This window comes from Elgaria multicarinata, chromosome 13 (genome assembly GCF_023053635.1).
Source record: "Elgaria multicarinata webbii isolate HBS135686 ecotype San Diego chromosome 13, rElgMul1.1.pri, whole genome shotgun sequence".
Classification (NCBI taxonomy): domain Eukaryota; kingdom Metazoa; phylum Chordata; class Lepidosauria; order Squamata; family Anguidae; genus Elgaria; species Elgaria multicarinata.
Window position 1 is genome coordinate 29,496,571 of NC_086183.1, and position 21,812 is coordinate 29,518,382.

Here is a 21,812-nt window from a genome sequence, read left to right on the forward strand (position 1 = left end):
ACCCCAACGCCATTATGTGTGGGACCCAGTTATGGTTAGGCACTGGTGAAGGAAATGAACACCGTACACGCTCAGAGGCACCACTTGCTTTATTAATACTTCACATCTTTCCAGGGCTGGGCCTCAGCACAGAACACAGGTTACGGGGCTAAAATTAAGCCAGTAATAATGCATAGTCATGGGTGACAAGCCCAGAGAAAGTACAGTGTGGGGGTGGAGAGGAGGGAGGTGCATTGTTCAAAGAACACGTCTGATATACATCCAACATTTGTCCCGCTCCAAGACACAAGAAAACGTGTCCTGCTGCTTCTGCTGTAGCCAGAAGCCTTTGAGAGTGTCCTTTCCGTCCCAGCCTTGAAATGCTTTCTTAAGCACCGAGTCATCTCCCATAGGGTGATATGTGACAGTGAGAAGAAATTAAGTGCTTTTCCTTATTAAAATAATAGTGCAACACATTAAAATCCTTGCAGGCCAGCACTGCAGGCTTTAAAACTTAACATTGTGGATCAATGGGTGCTTTTTGCCCCCAGAAACAGCAAGAAACAATCAGGAGGATCTCAAAAAAATATTTCCCAGTACAGAGGGGATGGTAATACACCCCAAATTTGGAAAAGGACAAGACAAGGCAGGCCTCAAAATAAGGCCTAGAAACCATTTCATTCTCAAGTGCTTCTTGTAGATCTGTCCTCTTTCCCAAGAAATGAGTTGATAAAAAGGGCATTCCTAACAAAAGCAGACATCTGAACTCTACTTCCCACTTTGCCTCAAAACTGTGTCAGTCTCCTGGGTCAGATGTAAAGAAATCTTACTTCAGGACCATTCTGAAGTTTGCTTCTTTTTTCTTGTTAGGGTACCCAAAGTAAAACTAAGATACAGCAAGGCAGCCATGTTGGTTTATTAATTTACTCATCTGTCTTGTTCATGTGTAAAACAGGAGTCTTATTTGAGCATGAGAGGGACAGGTTAGGAGAGGGGAGCTCAATTCTCCTCCTCCCCTCATCCCTACACACACAGACGCACAACATAACACAACACACACAAATTTTATCTCTTCACTACCCCAGATGCTCTTCTCCCAGCTGCCCGCGCCCGTACCCATCTTTTCAAGTTCAAATATGGTGGACAAAGAACCACACACACATCATGTGTGAATGGTGTGGATATGGCGATATGCCGGTCTGGCTGCCAGTCACATTGCTTGTGGCTGTCAGCTGCTTGAGCACCTATAATTCCAGGAAAGCTACTTCATTAGAAAAGGCACACTATAACCTCCTGTGGATATATACGGCCAAGTCTCACACCGGAAACACCAGAGTCGTGGCAAGGGCTGTGGGCATTCAGTAATTCTGCACCAAGATGAGGTTTCATATTGAGCACAGAATTCAGCATCCTTGTGAAAATCAAAAGAGACCCTAAGGCTTCACATCTAATTGGGATGGGTGAGAAATTCCTTCCATTCTCATTTCAATGCCAAATTCCCACTTCCCATACCTAAATGCAAACCAGGATGCAGTTTTCCGTCAAAATCCATACATTTCCAAAGTATGCGATATACAAAAATGTGAGCATTTCAAAAAATACAAGCAAAAACACATACATTTGCAAAAACGTGCAGAAGAACGTTAGATTCAATAAGGGGAATTGCAGTGGATTTGCAAAAGTACACACAAAATGTGTACATTTGGGGAAAGGCATACATTTTAAAAATGTACACGAAAATTCATAGCAATTTTCATGTGAATTACAAAAAAATTGAAATTCGAGGTGGTCTCAGAGCAGGGTGAACTTAGCTGTGGCAAATGAGAACCTGAGTGATATTGTGCTTGACAGATTTCCCCCCATCCCTACATACAAGTCAGGTGTACAATGACGAGAGGTGGGTTAGCACAAATTATGGACATTATGCAGGAGGAGGAGAAACATAGCCCCCACCCACAATACCCTGGGTTGTAATGCTGTCTGTTTTTTTCCTGGTTGCATAAGACAGCTGAACCAGCTGCATAGGATGTTCTCGTGCGCACATGCCCAAGTTGTTCAAAAAGGGCGCAAGCTTTCAGACCTGCTTCCTGACGGAATTATTAGAGGGCTCATAACACTTTGCTGGGGCAGAAATGCATTCCTTGCACACAAAAGCTCCCAGATTCATTCCTTGGCATGTCCTGATCCTGGAGAGCCACTATCAGAGAGTACCGGGGTAAACCAATGGCTTGACTCATTATAAGGCCCCTTCCAACTCTACCATTCTGTGAATCCTATACTTCTTGCCTTCATAAATTCATTGAAAGATAAAGTATTAAGGAATTCATGTTTATGTGTTCATAGGGGGTGGACCGGCACCTGAGCCACTCTGCAAACACAGGGCCATCCCACTAGCTCTTGCCACTTGTGTAGACTTTGTGAAGATAATCCAGGGTAAAGCAGGAAATATTCAAAAGCTGATCTGCATAAATCATCCCGTAGCGGGGGAAAGGCCTTAGTTTTGTCAATTATGCTAATAGAGTACATTCACTGGTATGTTTTTGGCTACACACACAGACCCTTGATAACAAACAAGCCGGTGTCTCGGACCAGATTTTGCACATGGAGAAAACTGAGGAAGAGAAACTAGGAAAGAAACGCAGCCGTCCTGGGCCAGTCCTGAGGGCGCTGCCCCACCCACCGTCCAACTACTAGTGCAATTTTTCCTTCTGGTTGATTCATGTCTTGTCTGTCTCCCAGAGGGAAGTCCCACAAGGATCCCTCACAAATACCAAAGTCATTCTTTTCCCCCTTCAGTTGCCACAAGGGAACATAGCCTTGTTTTCTTTAACAAGGAGCTCCCGGCTGCTGGTAGGCTTCAAATCATGCGCTAGGCCTCTCCCTTCAGAGCCCGTGGGGACGCCACATTGCTTCACAAGGTTGCAGCGGCATCAGCCGACTTGAGCTTGGTCTCCATTTCCAGTCGTGCTTCGGCCTCTTTGTACTGACTAGGAAACATGCTGCTCCTAATCAAGCTGGCGGTGCCCTCCTGCTCACAATCCCCGAGGAGCGTAAAAGGGGCAGGGTGGACGGCATATGCATCAAGCAGGAACTCCTGATCTGCAGCATCTGGGAAGTCCATGGCAGACGGCAGCAAAACATCGCTCAAGCTGGGGCCGCTGTAAGGAGAGAAGTCTTGAACCAGGTTGTAGTCCTCAAACAGGTCCGGCACCGTGATGCGCTCCAAGCTGGTCAGGAAAGTCCTGTCTTCGGGACAAGGCAAGGAGCCAGCTGCAACCAGAGCAAAGAAATCACCACTATTCAGGGATACTGAGAATAGTCACAAAACGCAAAAGAGGTTTCCTCGCTTAGCAGCCCCTCCTTGGTTCCCCCTTGGCTCGGTTGTGAAACCAGCTTCTTTTAGAACGATGCTACAGCTGCCACCCTTCCAAAACGGGGAAGGAGAGAAAAGAGGCGCTCAAACCTTGGGCACTCTTGTGATTTCTCCCCAAACTAGAAACAGCCATGAGGAACATTCCGGGCCTACACTTCGACAGTGGCTCACTACCACGGTGGCTCTGCCAGCAGACTAGGCCCCAGGGACATTGTGGGAAACTTTTAGTGCGTTTCGAGGGGTGAGGGTAGTGTCACAGGCCCTGTCCCCTGTTTGCTCCCATGGGGGGTGGGTGGGTGGAAGGCACTCCCCTAATAAAATAGACTTTTATCGGCCGACCTGCTGACGGAGTTGAAAAGTTGAAATGGTCCATGTACCCTGGCTTCTTCTTCTTCCTCTTGGCTTCGATCCCATGAGGGTCTGAGGAAGCAAAGGGAACTTTGTCACATCTGGCCACGCCATGCAGACTATATAAACCAGATTTATGATCCGTTCCCATTGGCACAAACCAAGTGGCTGGATTTTTGCCCTCAAGCATACAAACCTGGGCCGGAGAGCTCCTCCAGGACATCTGGCATGCCTTGTTTCCTCTTTTTGTTGACCCTGTACGTGTCTGTAGGAAGAAGGAGCCACACTATTATTCTTACTTTCTTTATCACATTGATATCCTTCTACTCTTCCTCCCAGGAGTTCACAGCTGCCTCCCATTCAGGCAGTCGTCATCCCCAGCCCTGTTAAGCCTCAGCAATCTTTCCCTTTGCAGATCATGCCCTGGGTCACAGGCAATGAACTAGAGACCACCATATTTCCCCCAGTTCTGAAGATGCAGCTTGTGCAAAATGCAGCAGCCAGACTAATAACTGGGACCAGAAGCTCTGAGCACATAAGGCCAATTCTGGCCTGCTTGCATTGGCTGCCTGTATGTTTCCCAATTCAAGGTGCTGATTTTAACTTATAAAGCTTCACAGGGCTTAGGATTGCAATACCTGATGGAACGGGCCTCCTGACATGAAAATACCCAGACACTACGAGCAACATCTGCCTACCCCCCTCCAAATTCCGCCTTCAAGGGAGTCTTGGACAGTGGCAGCAAGGGAGAGGGACTTCTCGGTGGTGCCCCCCGCCCTGTGGAATTTGCTCCCCACAGAGGCCCACCTGGTGCCTACATTGGTATCCTTTCGGTGCCAAGTTACAACTGCCCTCTACTCCCAGGCATTTGACAGCATAGAATGGGGCATTTCTGCCGGTCATCTAAACAGGTCTAGTATTTTATGAAAACTGTTTTTAGCTGTCTAAATTGCTCTAAATTTTGGATATTTACATTTTTGTGCTGTATTTTAATGCTGTATTCTATATCTTCTGAATTGCTGTAAAAACCCCAGAGAACTTCAGCTATTGGGTTAGTATAGAAATTAACTAAATAAAATAAAATATGCACTGTCATGGGGGCTTATTCTGCAATATGGAGACAGAGTCTGGGCTCTCTCAAAAGGATCGTCACGGTCACCTTATTTCAGAGTTGTCAGTCCTCAAAAACCTCCCTCAACACCACCACCACGGGATAGAAATGCAACAGCCCACCCTATTGAGGCCAAGTCATTGAGGCCCAGGAAATGAACGTTATTTCTTTGTTTCAGAGATTTTGAATGAGTGGACTAGATCTCAATAGTGGTTTTCTATTGTCTTTTAACTCACTCCCCATTATATTATTATTATTATTAATAATAATAATATTTATATTATTTATATTATTATTATTATTATTATTATTTACCACCCCATAGCCAAAGCTCTCTGGGCGGTTTACAAAAGTTAAAAACAGTGAACATTAAAAACAAACATACAAAATTTAAAACCATAAAAAGCATAAAATACAAACACAAACAGACAATATCCATTTAAAACAACTATTCCAGGGTCAGTTAAAAAACTCAGCATATGCTGTTAAATGCCTGGGAAAAGAGAAAAGTTTTGACCTGGCGCTGAAAAGATAACAATGTTGGCGCCAGGCAAGCCTCGTCGGGGAGATCATTCCATAATTGGGGAGCCACCACTGTAAAGGCCCTCTCCCTTGTTGCCATCCTCCGAGCTTCCCTCGGGGTAGGCACCCGTAGGAGGACCTTGGATGTTGAGCGTAGTGTACGGGTAGGTTCATGTCGGGAGAGGCATTCCATCAGGTATTGTGGTCCCAAGCTGTGTAAGGCTTTATAGGTTAAAACCAGCACCTATAATTTGATTCTCGGCCTATGAGCAAGGCCCGGGGCCAGACTCAAGGGTAGGTATGGTCGGTCACATGCCGAGGGCCCACACCCCAATAGGGGCCCACCGACAACAGCCCTCAGGACTTGCTCCTCCTCTTTGCTATGGCAACCTGCTTGGTGTCATGTCTAACCCTACTGCCCCTGTTTTGGGAGAAGATGTTTCAGGTAATCAATCAGAATCAGATTCGGAAATAGAGGCGGCGGCGCCAGACACCAGCCAGCCTGTACCAGTGGGGGAGGAAGCTCTCACGGGCGATTCCCCAGCTGGGAGTCAGCCCTCTCCAGAGCTTATCTCCTCAAGGCCAAATCCTACACACTCAGTGGGAAGTGACCCTTCTTCCAGAGAAGAGCGTCCTGACAAGCTAGCTGATGCTACGGTCTGCCGGAAGCTCAAACGCACGGGGCAGAAGGAAGGCGTGAGAAAGACGGTCAGACTAAGATTGCACCAGAACCTGCCTCCACACCAGGCTCTCTGAAGTTATGGGCGTTTGGGAAGTGGCTTCCTATTCTTCTTGAGCGGACAATTGTCTCGCTTAGTTTGCATAGTTTTGCCTAGGGGGAAGTGTCCAGGAGATTAGACTCTCTTCAGGTAGAAGAGACTTTGTTGCTTAATAAAAAGCTTTGTGGATTATTATTATTTTATTATTATTATTATTATTTATTTATATAGCACCAAGCCTCTTCATTTGCCTCCCATCGAAAGAAGGGAGACTCCGAAACCAGGAGCCGGCACTGGCTGGACCCAGATATTTATTCCTATCTTAAACACATCTTGAAATGCAATTACTTGCAGGTATTTAAAGTGCAGGGTATTTAAGCCAATCATGCAAGGAAGAGATGTGGAAATTCAGTTTTAACAGTCTGGTTCCCCATCTCCCACCCCTGCACTGTCTTCGGTGACCTGCTTCATGTCGAATTGAGCTACGCTTTATATGCCTGAAACCAGCTGCACTGCGGGTTACTTCTGAGTCTGTTTGCATGCGTGTGCCAAAAAGGCATGTGTGCCCTGGGGCCAAAAAAGTTGTGCGCCCCCCAGCAGAGGCTGGTGACTCAGTTGTCAGTGGGGCAATGAATCCGCTCCCGGTTTCGGTCAGAACTCTAAAGGAGCTTCACACCTTGGATAGCTCCTTTAGGGTTCTGACTGAAACCTGGAGCGGATTCTCTGCCCCCAATGACATAGGAGCTTCCACTGTCCACCTCTGAGCTAGAGGGTCAAACGGTCGGAGCTGGTATGAGCCAGCTTCCTACATTCCTTCCATACCGTTGTCCCTAGGCAGGTAGGTGAAGTTGAAGGCCTCGCTGGAGACGCTGTCCGTCAGACGTCGCAAGTACACTTCCACCTCCACCGGCTCCGCGATGTCCAGGTGCTGGTAGGGCGGCGTCTTGAAGACAATGGCGATCTGCCGGTGAACGTCGGCTTGTGAGAAGTCGGCTTTGCCCTCCCACATGTCCTTCCGGAAGATGATGGAGATGTCTTCTGCAAGGGCGACAGTTTTGGCCATAACAGGAGGCCAATCAGACGGGCTCAAGCAGACCCGATTTGGGGCCCTTAAAAAACACCCTGGCGTTCTCCTTCACTTACCTTTCTGGACTTTATCACAAAGCAAATAGAGTTCCTCTCCGCCTACGCAACTCCCGTACTCCTTATTCATCCGGTAGATTTTCAGCTCCGACGTGTTTGTGGATTCTGTGCACACCAAAAAAAAAAAAAAGAATTTGGCCCTCTTTGTGTTACCTAACCACACATACGTCTTCTTTTTAGCCCTATCCTCCCTGGCCACTGAGTAATTCCAACTGGCCACTTCGGGCCTGTCCAGACCACATTTTCTGGGTGCTTCCAGGCGAGGCTTTTATTGTGCAATCCCTCTGCCACATTCACAGAATACTACAGGGAGTCCAGAAGATATTTTTCTATTCGCGGCCCTCCCATGTTTTCCCCCTGCTTCTTCCGTCTTTTTTCTTACTGTGGAAGAAAACCCTTTAAGGAAGAAAAGACAGAATCACCTTCTGCCCTCTTCAGAGTTGTTGGTTTTATTTGCCCTCAGTCTCTTCCTTATTTCCCTTTGTGGCCCCTGTCAGAAATAATTCATTGCCCATTCCCCTCCCTTCCAAAACTCCCCATTACTTACTCTTATCAAAGATGGGTTCTGATAAGACGGGGTTGAGGTGTCGTGTCTTTCCCATGCTATCCTGGTAGGAGGCCTGAAAGCAAATCCGGACCACATTCATATCGACCTCCTGGTGATTTTTTAATGATCCAGCTGTACAGAGAGAGAGAGAGAGAGAGAGAGAGAATGAATATGGACAAACCAATCTTGCTGTGCAAATATGGTGTCCTTTGGACCGCGGAAGACAACTAGGCCTCCACTCCCACACTTGTCCGGGAAAGCTGCCAGTAGACCAGCTAATTAGACGGAGATACAGACGTGGGCAGCATGCCCAGACAAACCCCAAGAATTCAGCCACAAACTCAGCAAGCAAACGGTGGAGTTTATTATTATTATTATTATTATTATTATTATTTATTTATTTATTTATTTATTTATATAGCACCATGAAATAACACAGTTAACTCTTTAATGTCAGAGTACAAGACGTTTTAAACATAAGGCAGAGTCCAGTTCCGTTCCAAAAGTCAAGGGCTTACGAGAGGTAGAGAGAGTCCAAGAAACAGTCCAGAAGTCCAGGGATAGGAGCAGGTCACGAATTCCAAGCCAGTCCAAAGTTCAACCAGAATACAAGGTCACCACGATCCGAAGCAGGAATCAAGAGCTTTCGCCAGGATGCTCAGTTAATCTCTGGCAAAGTCCCTGTTGCTTCCCAGCTCTCTAAATACCCCTCCCTGGCAGCTACAGGTGTTCCCTATTGAGTTGGCGTCTACTATAAATACGCAGAGACCTGCGCCGGGCTTCCTTTTCCGCCCTATGCTGTCTAAACAACTGTGCAGGTAAGTTCGTTGCTTCTCCCTCTGTGTCTTCTGAATTGGCCAAGCTCCCTGCTGGTTTAATCACCGGCACGCTGGTACTTGGCTCTGCTTCCACTTCATTCTCTGAGTTGGCCCCACTCCCAGCTGGCTCCAGTTCAGCAGCCGTGACGCTGGCCTCTGCCTGTAAAGGTTCTGCTTCCTCCTCCTCTGAGTCCATCCCCAACAACTTTTCAGAGGGCCTAACAACACTATGCCTACTTTTAAAAACTGCTGGTCTTTTAATTATCATAACACCAACTATAGAATGCCGTGAAAAAGAGGCCAGACTTTTCATAGTCCACACATACACACAGGTATCTTGTAGTCAGATGTGGAAGAGTTTATATACAACTTCCGGCCAGTCAAGGCCTGGGATGTTCTTCAAAATGGCAGAGAAAGGCCAAGTTTGGGAAATACTAGGCCTTAAAGCAGAGGTCCTGGACCCAGTGGAGGCTGGTGGCTCTGATGTTAAGTGTGTGTGTGGGGGGGTGAATCTGCTCTGGGTTTCCAACAGAACTCTGTAGTTCTTCTCCTTTAGAGTTCTGATTGAAACTTTGAGCGGATTCACTGCGCCACTGACATTGGAGCCAACAAACTCCATTGGTTGGACCTCAGGCCCATGTGCCAAATCCAGGCCTCCAGGGTGTGTGGGGGGGGTACTCAGATAGACACCCCCCCTTCCCTGGCCCTTTTGCTTGGACGTTTTGGAGGTTTACCGTTTTTTGCCCAGGTGTTTCTCCCATTCTAAACTATGGAAATGCTTCTAATACAGTTTAGTTATTGGCAGTATGAGCTTTAAGCTACGATATGCTGATATTTTCAGTCCCGCCCCTTTCTCCTTTAGCTCCACCCACCACTGGAATACAGCCCCCGAGGCTTAAAGAGGTTCAACACTACTGTTTTAAAGGCTGCCCACATTACAACGGTCGCTGGTTCCTCAATCCTGGTTCTAGTCCTTGAAGAATTAGTGCCTAGTAATGGAATCCGCTCCCATCCCCTACCCACAATCCAGCATCTTAAGGCTGACAGTGCCCCCGTTCAGATGACACGTTAAACCATGGCTTTAACCACAGTGGTTAAGCCAGAAAGCCCGGCTGTGTTCAGAAGACACGTTAAACCATGGCTTTAACCACAGTGAATAAAGCAAAAAGCCTTATTCACTGTGGTTAAAGCCATGGTTTAACGTGTCTTCTGAACGGGCCCAGTGGCTCTTAAGAGTCCCCTCACCCCCTCACCTTTGAAAGGATCAATTCCAAGTTGTAGCTTTTTGTCTATGGATTCTTCTATGTCCTTCTTCTTCACGCACTGGATCCCAAGGTTGTTGAAGCTGCCAAGCAATCGAAGGGAAGTTTGGGGTCAGGAGGAAAAAGAGGGGTGGAAAGTCGTTGCAAAGAGAGGCAATTTTGGCCCCCATGGGGACACGGGAAGCTGCTTTATACAAAGTCCAGGGCATTCGTTCATCTAGCTCAGTGTTTCCAAAGTGGTTCCCAAAGTGGGCGGTACTGCCCCCTTGGGGGTAGTGGGATTGCACAGGGAGGCGTTAAGAGGCAAGGGAGCGGCAGGGGGGCGCAAAGAGGCGGCAGGGGGGCGCTTGAGGTGGTCTTTTCTGAGAGGCGTCTCTCCAGAAGGTCTTAAAACCCAGGGACATTTTTTTTGGGAGAAGGTAGTTTGGTCCCAAGCCATATAGGGGAAGAATCCACACATGTATTAATACCGTTTAAGAAGAGTCCTTTTAACGGTGAATTGAAATGTTTCAAAAGCACCAAAACGCTAATGAAGAGACATACCCTGCTTGGTGTGCCCCGCCACGCCGGCTGCAAAACAGAGGCGTTTGCTTCTTCTTTTTTTTCCTCCCTCCCTCCCTCGGCAAGCCTGCGGTGGGTGCTTCCCATTTAAAGGGGCTGCACGCAGGGGGCACTGGGCATGAGTTTGTGGAACCAAGGAGGCAGTTACCTGAAAAAATTTGGGAACCACTTATCTAGCTCGTCAGAAGTTCAGACCCGGGTCTTTCCCGGCACTCTCTGGGGAAGGGAGGAATCGGATCTGCACCGTTTGTATCCAAAGCACAGGTTCTACCCCTGAACAACAGCCCTTTTGTAGGCTTTCTCTGCTGTGGCACCCCGGCTGCGGAACGAGCTCCCCAAAAGACGTCCGCCTGGCGCCTACACTGTACCTCTTCCGTCGCCAGCTGAAGACCTTTTTATTCTCCCAGTATTTTAACACCTAGCTTAACTTAAATTTAAACTTTGCTGTTTTAATTCCGTATTTTAACCTATATCATTTTTTGCTGTGTGGTCTTATCCTGGTTGGGCTTTTTATATTGTATTTTGCATTTGTGTTTTTAGATTGTTGTTTGTTTGTTTTTATGCTCTTCGTGGTTTTAATTTTTGTGAACCTCCCAGAGAGCTTCAGCTATTGGGTGGTATAGAAATGTAATACGTAATTAATAGGAATACTAGAATAATAATAATAATAATAATAATAATATTTATTTGTATCCCGCCTTTTGCCCAATACTGAGCCTCAAGGCGGCCTTACAAAGTTTAAAACATACATTGTAAAACTTAGGAAAAGAAATGTACCAATAAATAAATAAATAATAATAATAATAAAAACATAAACATCTAAAATACACGACAAAATTATAATTTTGTCATTAACATAGATGGAGGACCAGATTATTCTCCAAAGGCCTGCTGGAACAAACAAGTTTTTGCCTGCTTCTGAAAACCCATCAAGGAGGGAGCCAGCCTAGCTTCCCTGGGAAGAGAGTTCCAGAGCACTGGAGCAGCCACCGAGAAGGCCCTGTCCCATGTTCCCACCAAGCGTGCCTGTGAAGGTGGGACTGAAAGAAGGCCTTCTCCAGAAGATCTCAAAGCACGGGCAGGCTCATAAGGGAGAATACGGTCTTTCAAATGATGCTACCTCTTCACCACTATCCCCCACTGGACCCAAACGTGGAATAGAGAGCTGGCGTTTGATTTGGCCATTAGATCCCCTTCTCGGATGTTAGGCAAGGCTGGAGGCTCCGATGTCCGTGGGGCGGTGAATCCGCTCCGGGTTTCAGTCAGAACCAAACCCGGAGCGGATTCACCGCCCCACGGACATCGGAGCCACCAGCCTCCACCGGAACTTGCGCCTTCTCTGCCAAGGGTCAAGAGATGCCGAACCTTACCTGTGCTTGGGGTTGACGCGGGGCTTCAGCGTCACTTCACAGAGGCCATTGCTGCAATCTTTCCCCACCAAGCTGTGGGGGTGGATGCGATGCGGCCAGTCTTTCCACACCAAGCAGGCCGTCACCTTCACTTCCGCGATCCCCGCAAAGTTCTGCAGCTGGAGGAAGACAGACAGCGAGAAGCTTTCCTCCTGGCTCTTGCGGTCCTCGTCGCCGGAGTGCCCTCAGAGGCCTGAGTTGAGTTGGCCCAACAGACCGTCCTAAAGGCAGGCGCCTTTGAGTGTTCTGTGCAATTGGAACACGCTCATTCCTTTTCCTTCTTTAAGGTACAAGCTTCTGTTCTGGGCATTGCCAGCTCATAGGTTTTGAGTTCCCCTGGGCAAGTGGTAGCCAGGTGGAAGAAAGAGAGACGTGCTCTGGTGCCGTGTGTAGATAAACAATGAACTTTTTATTTTTGTAATGATGTGAAAATGCTCGACGTTTCGGATTCAGAGGAAGCGAACTGTGTTTGCAGTTTTGCAGCTTGTCCTTTCTTCTTTTTTCTTATTACAGCTCCTGAGGAAGGATTCCTCTGAATCCGAAACGTCGAGCATTTTCACATCACTACAAAAATAAAAAGTTCATTGTTTATCTACACAGGGCACCAGAGCTCGTCTCTCTTTCTTCTACCTTCCTACTGGTGCCAATTCCCTTCATCTACAAGTGGTAGCCACCAATCTCGGTGAGTGGACCATCCCATCACCATTGTCACCAGCTGCTATTGCTCCTGCTTCTCTAAGAACACAAGAAGAGCCCTGCTGAATCAGACCAAGGGTCCATCTAGTCTAGTCTAGATCAGACCAAGGGTCCATCTCTAAGTCCATCTCTAAGAATGCAAGAAGAGCTCTGCTGGATCAGACCAAAGGTCCATCTCTAAGTCCATCTCTAAGAACACAAGAAGAGCCCTGCTGAATCAGACCAAGGGTCCATCTAGTCTAGATCAGACCAAGGGTCCATCTCTAAGTCCATCTCTAAGAACGCAAGAAGAGCCCTGCGGAATCAGACCAAGAGTCCATCTAGTCTAGTCTAGATCAGACCAAGGGTCCATCTCTAAGTCCATCTCTAAGAATGCAAGAAGAGCCCTGCTGGATCAGACCAAGGGTCCATCTAGTCTAGTCTAGATCAGACCAAGGGTCCATCTCTAAGTCCATCTCTAAGAAGGCAAGAAGAGCCCTGCTGGATCAGACCAAAGGTCCATCTCTAAGAACGCAAGAAGAGCCCTGCTGAATCAGACCAAGGGTCCATCTAGTCTAGATCAGACCAAGAGTCCCTCTCTAAGTCCATCTCTAAGAACGCAAGAAGAGCCCTGCTGAATCAGACCAAGGGTCCATCAAGTCTAGTCTAGATCAGACCAAGCGTCCATCTAGTTCACCCAGTAGCCAACCAGCTGTCCACAGGAAACACACAAGCAGGACACAAGTGCAGCGGCACCCTCCTGCCCATGTTCCCCAGCAACTAGTGCACACAGGCATATTTTTGTGAACTGCCCAGAGAGCGCCGTCTATTGGGCGGTATAGAAATGTAATTAACAAATAATAAATAAAAATAAATTGCCTCTGATACTACAGGTAGCACGGAGCCATCAGGACTAGCCATCGTCATTCTCATCATGGCTACTGCTTGCTTGCTTGACAGGCAGAGAGCCAGTGTGCAAGGAGGTCGTGGCATCTGCTGCTGCTCCTCCTCTTCCTCCTCCTCCTCACCATCCTTGTTGTCTGGGCCAGAGAGTCAGATAAACAAGCAGGTTGCAACGGTGAAGTGGAGGAGAAACTCCAGGGGACCCGTCAGTGGGCCCCTGCTGGGGTGTGTTCTTATGTTCTTAAACTGACCTTTCACTTTCCTCACAAATGCTGCTGCAGCACGTATGAACATCCTTCTGTTGATGGTTCTCACTGATCACTTAGAATTATCATTAACATTCCATGATGTAACAGCAAGCCAGCCAATGGCTGGAGAGGGGAAGTAAACTAAAAAAAATTGAATCACCCAAAGAGAGCTTTAGCTATGAGGTGGTAAAGAAATATAATAAATGAAATGAAAGAAATAAACAGACAGTCAACACCAAAGAGTTGAGCCTGTTATATATGAAACATTGCAGGAGTTTTGGAGGGGGAGGGGGTTACTGCTAAATCCTAGCTTTCCTTTATTTATTACATTTATATACTGCCCTATAGCCGGAGCTCTCTGGGCGGTTTACAAAGATTAAAACAGTGAACATTAAAAACAAATATACAAAATTTAAAACCGTAAAAAGCATAAAAACGGACAATATCCTTGCCAACGTTTATGATGACCTTCGACCACTCTAGGCCCCTCCTTCCTGGCTGTGGGCGGAGATTCACCCCTGGCCCCGCTCATCCCACTTACCTCAATGCTTGGCAGGGTCTTGTTGGTGTCGGTGCTGCATTCCCCCAAGATGCTTCCGGCTGACCTGCCTTCGCACTGGTAACGGAAACGCATCCCTCTCTGCTTGGGCTGCTCCATGATGACGAGTTTGGGCGGCTCTTGGATGATGTCCTCCAGCGGCTCCCGGAGCATCGTGGGGCGCATCGAAGGGACGGGAGGGTCCCAGGGGGCCTCGAAGCGCAGGCCGCCATTGGGCAGCAAAGGGAGAGACGTCCCCCTCGGAACCAGCTGGGGCCGCAGTGTCAAGCTATTGAGGTTCTGCGAAAGCTGAGACGCCGAAGGATCTTGCGGGGCGGGGAGGCGGGAGGGCCGATATGGCTCCAAGCCAAGCTGCAACAGGCTCATTCCCGCAGGCTCAACTCGTCTCTGCATCCCTGAAGGCGATGTTACGTTGGAGCACCTGGGGATCAACCTGGCCGGACCGTTGAGAGAGAACTTGGCTGGAAGGGATGCCGGGCTCACCTCAAAGCCATCTTCTTTGATGAGCTCATCGATGATTTCTGGAAGGTGATTCGAGAGAAAGAGAGATTCAGCTCAAGGCATTGGGATTCACTTCATTTACTTACTTATTTACAGGCGGTTGTTTCTGTACACGACACAAAAGGAAAAAGGACTGCGAGGGAGGAGGAAAACAAAAGCAAAACTTAGGCACTAGTTCTGAGTTTCAAAGGAACAGCAAGGGTAGAAGCTGGAAGTGGAGAAAAAAGAAGGCTGTCCAAGATCATTCTGCAGGTATCTTTCAAGGAAAGGCAGTTTTAAAATATCCAAACAAATAGAATAATAAAAACATAACATTTTATTTATTTCTATACTGCCCCATAGCCTAAGCTCACTGAGCAGTTTATAAACATTCATAAAAAGACAAAAGACAATATAATAAAAAATAGTCTAAAAAAATTTACATAGAAAAATTGAAACAACGTAAACAGCTAAAACCAATTTAAATACAATGTTTTCCCTAATAGACATGTTCTAAAACAGGTAAAGCAGACATAGATTTATTTATTTATTTATTACACTTATATACCGCCCCCATAGCCAGGGCTCTCTGGGCGGTTTACAGAAATTCTAAAATTAAGATAAAAACGAGTATACAAAATTTAAAATTCTAAAACACAGAACATATACACATAATGCATTAAAAACTGTTAAAAAAAACTAACCATGTGGGTGATTAAGATGTGCTGCCATATGCCTGGATAAAGAGGAAAGTCTTAACCTGGCGCCGGAAAGATAGCAGCGTTGGTGCCAGGCGAGCTTTATTGCATACTATTAAATGCCTGGGAGTAGAGGGTAGTCTTCATCTGGCATCGAAAAGATGACAATGTTGGCACCAGGAGGGCCTCAGTAGGAAGTTCATTCCATAATCGGGGGGCCACCACTGAGAAAGCCCTCTCTCTGTGGTCTACTGCTCCATTAGGGAAGATATAAGCCCTTCCTTTGGAGCAAAGGATATTTAAGCTTCACCTTTACTCATTGCAGTAAACTAGATCAGTATTGAAGTCCTTTCTAAAGTGGATTTGTATGGGCAGGACTTCTCCAATTCCCTTTCCTCCACACCTGCATGTGAGTGACTTTAGACATGTATCTTTGTCACTCGAACCACTGAGGCACAGCCTCAACAGACATGATTGGACCCTCACACATGAACCAAACCATTTGTACATGTGATTCTCTTATATGCAAAGAATTTCTCCTTACCTGAGGTTTGTGGCATTCCCCCCATACTAAAGCCCCAGAGTGCTTACCTAATTCCTCTGCAAAGGGAAAGAAAGAAAAGTTTACATTTTAAAATTAGTGCATCACTAATCTATACAAATCAGGACAAACAGCACTTCTGTTAAATGGGATGTTCAGAAAGAAGGCTTTATCACTGACTTGTATTTACTGGCTCTGGATTTCTGTGCCTCTGCCCCCACCCTGGCACCTCCCTTTAATGTTTTTTCTCACCCCTTATCCCCATGTCAGAAAAACAACCTGCTGAATTTTCATGTGTCCAGAAGAAGAAAAAAGGAGAAGAAAAGATGGCAAACATAACTGTACTGTTCACACAACTTTTATCCCCAGGAATAAATTACACGTTTTTCTATATCACGTTAAACAAACAAACCAAGTCACAAAGGGGCTCCCTCAGAGTTAAATTTGCCAACTTTCTTTCCATACTAGCCCCTGCTCCTGCACCTCCAGTAGTAGCTAGGTCCGCAGACAGCAGGTATTAATTTTTATATCCATGCTGTGAAAAGCGCCTAAAGAAATCATCAGAGCCTCAGGCTGTCATTAAAGGCAAAGCAGTTTCTTTTCTTAGTCGGTAATAACGCCTGGAGTTCTCCACTGCTTCCCCATCCCATCATTCTTTGGAAGCCCTCACCGTCTGGGCTCTGCCTTGATCCTGGAACTGGTTACTGTAACCAGCTGCTTCCTAGAAAAGAAGACGCCTTTCTATTTACAGTAGGCAGCACCTTGGTGAGAACCCAGGGGTTTTCTTCCTTGCCCTTCACTTTTATTTTCTCTTTCACTGACAACCAAAGAAGCATTGAACTCCAGACTGGTAACAGAGGAGTTTGGAGGGACACCCGTGAACGGAACACTAGTGGGCCTTACCGGAGGTCTCTGCAGTTGGTTGCATCACGGACAAGCTAGAAGCTGTAAGAGCAGCTCCTGGGAAGAGACAAATACAAGATACTGAGCAGCTGAAAATGTTATTCAACTCACCCTTCTAAACTGGATTGCCCATAGCAATTCAGCCCATGGCTCTATTCAGGCATTCTAGCAGTGTACAGAATCAACATGTAGCGTGGCTGCAAGAAAGGCAAATGCTATTTTGGGCTGCATTAATAGAAGTATAGCTTCCAAATCACGTGAGGTACTGGTTCCTCTCTATTCGGCCCTGGTTAGGCCTCATCTAGAGTATTGCGTCCAGTTCTGGGCTCCACAATTCAGGAAGGATGCAGACAAGCTGGAGCGTGTTCAGAGGAGGGCAACCAGGATGATCAGGGGTCTGGAAACAAAGCCCTATGAAGAGAGACTGAAAGAACTGGGCAGGTTTAGCCTGGAGAAGAGAAGATGGAGGGGAGACATGATAGCACTCTTCAAATACTTGAAAGGTTGTCACACAGAGGAGGGCCAGGATCTCTTCTCAATCCTCCCAGAGTGCAGGACACGGAATAATGGACTCAAGTTAAAGGAAGCCAGATTCCAGCTGGACATCAGGAAAAACTTCCTGACTGTTAGAGCAGTGCAACAATGGAATCAGTTACCTAGGGAGGTTGTGGGCTCTCCCACACTAGAGGCCTTCAAGAGGCAGCTGGACAAGCATCTGTCGGGGATGCTTTAGGGTGGATTCCTGCATTGAGCAGGGAGTTGGACTCGATGGCCTTGTAGGCCCCTTCCAACTCTGCTATTCTATGATTCTATGTGGTAACGGAGTGAACCGGGGTTGCCAATTTCTTTTTTATTCAGAGTTCCTGTGCCTTAAAGAGCTGCAGGGCAACCAGAAATCCAGCAGGGAATGTCTTCCCTGTTGTTGCATCTACTGTTAAACGCCGTCCCTCTCTCCCCAAAAATAGCATTTCTAGAGTAAAAACTGCATCAAACTGCCTATTTACTGATGGCTGAAGGATCATGACTTTATTCTCTCCTGCACCTAACAGAAAACCTGGCCAAAGTTGAGGTCTCCTACACTCCCATTCCTTTACTCTTAAGATCCCATACATTTTGCTGGCCTGGTGGAAATAAAAACATTGCCCCCCGCCATTTCCCTCATACTAGGACCACTGACTTAATTTTTTAATAAAACTTGCTCCTGCATCTTTAACAGCAGCATAAGCTACCAACATCAGCAGCTGATCATGCCTACCTGAACATGTTTTTAGTATGTTTTTAGTAAGTTTTAACAATGTATACTATGTTTTTAATCAATATTTAATGTATTTTATACTTACTATTGTTCCCCGCCTCGATCAGGATGGAGAGGCGGGTAAGAAATAAATTTATTATTATTATTACCTCCATACACTGAAATGCATCCCCTGCTCATTTCTACAGTTTGAGCAGTTGTTTAAAACACAAAGCCAGGCCAATCTGTCGTGTTGAATCCAGACATAGGCCTACTTAAAAGTAGAACACTGAAATCAATGGGACGTTCGGTTGGTCATGAAGTCCAGATCCAACCCCATCCTTGTTTTCTGGGCAGCTGCCAACTCCATCTTGCATTCCCTAAATCCGCAGATGAGTAAAGTCACAGGGGGGGGGGGCAAAAAGGTGGTAGGAGACGGAGCTTAAGGATTTCATTAAAGACTCCTCAGGCATATCTATGCCTTCCTTCTGCACGCTCCACCTTCTAAGGTCAAAGATCCACCTGTCACTTCTATGGAACCATTCATGGAGGCAAATTCATGGCGAAGTTAATCAGTGGCTACTACTCATCTTGATGGTTGTATATTACCTCCGGTATCAGCGGCAATATACCTCTGTACATGCTATTGCACTCATATTGCAACTTGGTTGGCCACCAGGTGAACAGAATGCTGGACTAGATGGACCCTTGGCCTGACCCTGCATGGCTCTTCTTATGTTCTTAGCCAGGGTTCCATCTTCCCGCTGCACTTTTTATCGCGCCCTGGATGCAAACGACGGAGCCGGAGAAACACCCCATCACCACTGTGTCCCCAAACTCCAGGGGCAAGAAACGTATCAGATGTATTCTGCACTTCAAACTACTTCGGGTAACATCCTGTAACAGTTACTAGCTATACAAATACGTCCACAAAAGCACTCGCCCACCCAAAAAATTACCAGCCCAGCCATACCTAAACTAGGTCATTTCGTAACCTGACGAACCAACTTTTGTAACAACTCCCTGCCTGGTTACCCGGAGACAATCCTTGCTCAGCACAGGTAACCGGACTTATTTAATTGAATTTATTTATTTATTTTATTTATTTATTACATTTTTATACCGCCCAATAGCCGAAGCTCTCTGGGCGGTTCACAAAAATTAAAACCACAGTAAAACACCCAACAGTTTAAAACACAATTACGAAATACAGTATAAAAAGCGCAACCAGGATAAAACCACACAGCAAAGTTGATATAAGATTAAAATACAGAGTTAAAACAGTAAAATTTAAATTTAAGTTAAAATTAAGTGTTAAAATACTGAGTGAATAAAAAGGTCTTCAGCTGGCGACAAAAGCAGTACAGTGTAGGCGCCAAGCGGACCTCTCTGGGGAGCTCGTTCCACAACCGGGGTGCCACAGCGGAGAAAGCCCTCCTCCTAGTAGCCACCTGCCTCACTTCCTTTGGCAGGGGCTCACAGAGAAGGGCCCCTGTAGATGATCTTAAGGTCCGGGTAGGTACATATGGGAGGAGGCGTTCCTTCAGATAACCTGGCCCCAAACCGTTTAGGGCTTTAAATGTTAATACCAGCGCTTTGAATTGGGCCCGGACCTGGACTGGCAGCCAATGAAGTTGTAAAAGGACTGACGTAATGTGATCTCGCCGGCCAGTCCCTGTTAATAACCTTGCTGCCCTGTTTTGCACCAGTTGAAGTTTCCGGACCGTTTTCAAAGGCAGCCCCACGTATAACGCATGCCAGTAATCCAAACGAGAAGTTATCAGAGCATGGATAACTGTAGCTAAGCTATCTCTGTCCAGATAAGGGCGCAGCTGGTATATCAGCCTGAGCTGATAAAAGGTGCTCTTTGCCACTATGTTCACCTGTGCCTCAAGTGACAGTTCTGGATCCAAGAGCACCCCCAAACACACCTGAATTATCAGAAAAGTGCTAAAAAAGACACACACCCCAAAACTAAAAAACAACAACAGAACCATCACCATACCACTAACCATCCATGCCAAAATCACACCCTAATGCCAAATGGTCTTTGCAGAACAACCACTTCGAAGCCATGAGAGAATGCCAATAAAAATCTTCTTTGCCGGCATTTAAAGACACCCAAAGGCACATACTCCCCGCCCCAATCTGTTCAAGAAACTTTCTTGCTCATCTCTTGCGGGGGTTGGGGGGTGGGGGTGGGAGGCGGAGCTGCCATTTAATACAACTAATGTCCCAAGGGTGCCCGAATAACAGGGGTGGCGGTGGCAGCAGCGGCGGGGGACCCCCAAAAACCCATCAACCTTCCCCCCCCCCACTCCTCCTGTCCCTTTCACAGCAGCTGGAGCTGCCCAAATCAGCCAGTGTCAAGCTGGCCACAGCATGGCCATGATCAGGAGGCCACCAGGCTGTTGTGTGCAGAAAGCGCAAGGAGGTGGAGGCTAGGTGGCGGCTAGGTGTACCCCCAAATCCAGCTGCAGCTCCTCCACGGACTCCCCCCAGCCCCAGCGCCCCAAGCCTCGACTTGCACCGGCTCAGCCCTCCAACCGAGCCGCCCCATCGCCTTGCCGGGAAAAGCAGCATCCCTCCAAGCCCAGGGCCGGCCGGTCTCTCGCCCAGTCAACTGCCTCCAGCGGTCCCATACCTAGCGGCGGAACCAGCATCTCTTTCTCCTGCAGCGGCGGCGGCCGGGGCGGTTGCCGGTGCTGTCTAAGGCAACTCATGACCCGGCCTTGGCCCACATTCCCCTTGGGCGACCCAAAAGCCCGAACTTCTTTTCTTTCTTTTTTCCCCGCTCTTCCTCTCTCTTTTTTTTGGTGCTTTGGCTTTGATGGAGGCCCAGGGCGCTTGGAATTCCCCTGCCCTGCCGGCTGCTGCTTCCTGATTGGCGGAGAGCCCTGATGAAGTCATGCTCCGTGGAACGGGAAAGCCCCCTAGCTGGCGGTAAAGGGGCGGGGCCTCGGGCTAAACAAACAAACAATAGGAAAAGGAGGGGGGAAAGAGGGAGAAGGGGGGGAGGAAAGGGGGGGGGAGGATCAGAGGGGACAAACAAACACCTTGTTGTGTGTTGCTTAGGAAGGCAGGGGCCAGACTGATGGGAGGATGGGGGGGTATCTATTTTTTTATTTCTGGCTCCCCACCCCCGCAAACGAAATTGAGACTTGGCAGGATCAGACCTGCCCGTGGTCCCGCCTTCTCCAGCCCGGCGCCCTCCAGATGGGTGGGATTGCAACTCCCATGGGAGTTGCAGTCCCACCCATCTGGAGGGCGCCGGGCCGGGGAAGGGCTGCAAGTGGTAGCCCGTCGTTCTGTTTCCGGACGTAGCCAGCTAGCTAGATGCCTCTCTTGTAGGGTGACCCTATGAAAAGGAGGACAGGGCTCCTGTATCTTTAACAGTAAAGTGGAAAAGGGAATTTCAGCAGGTGTCAATTGAAGAGGGTGAAATTCCCTCTTCGTCACAACAGTTAAAGCTACACTAGCTATACGAGAGTGGCGAGATACAAAAGAGGGCAGGGCTTCTGCAGCTTTAACTGTTGTGATGAAGAGGGAATTTCACCCTCTTTAATTGACACCTGCTGAAATTCCCTTTTCTACATTACTGTTAAAGATACAGGAGCCCTGTCCTCTTTTTCATATGGTCACCCTACCTCTTGTCCTGTCAAGGGGTCCATCTAGTCCAGCCTTCCTCAACCTGGGGCGCTCCAGATGTGTTGGACTACAACTCCCAGAATGCCCCAGCCAGCTGGCTGGGGCATTCTGGGAGTTGTAGTCCAACACAT

At 47.4% G+C, this 21,812-nt stretch overlaps 1 protein-coding gene across 1 annotated transcript; it reads right to left on the minus strand.

Annotated features, from left to right (window-relative positions):
- Positions 1 to 875: 875 nt before the first annotated feature.
- On the minus strand, positions 876 to 20,990 carry RELB (RELB proto-oncogene, NF-kB subunit). Its single transcript, XM_063139729.1, has 12 exons — positions 20,678 to 20,990; positions 16,800 to 16,856; positions 15,947 to 15,955; positions 14,160 to 14,698; positions 11,754 to 11,911; positions 9,814 to 9,905; positions 7,743 to 7,874; positions 7,196 to 7,300; positions 6,875 to 7,090; positions 3,897 to 3,965; positions 3,692 to 3,772; positions 876 to 3,249 (listed from the first exon to the last, which is right to left on the minus strand). The coding sequence occupies exons 1-12, from the start codon at positions 20,754 to 20,756 to the stop codon at positions 2,891 to 2,893; spliced, it is 1,896 nt and encodes a 631-aa protein (XP_062995799.1). The 5' UTR covers positions 20,757 to 20,990; the 3' UTR covers positions 876 to 2,890.
- Between the last annotated feature and the right edge of the window lie 822 nt (positions 20,991 to 21,812).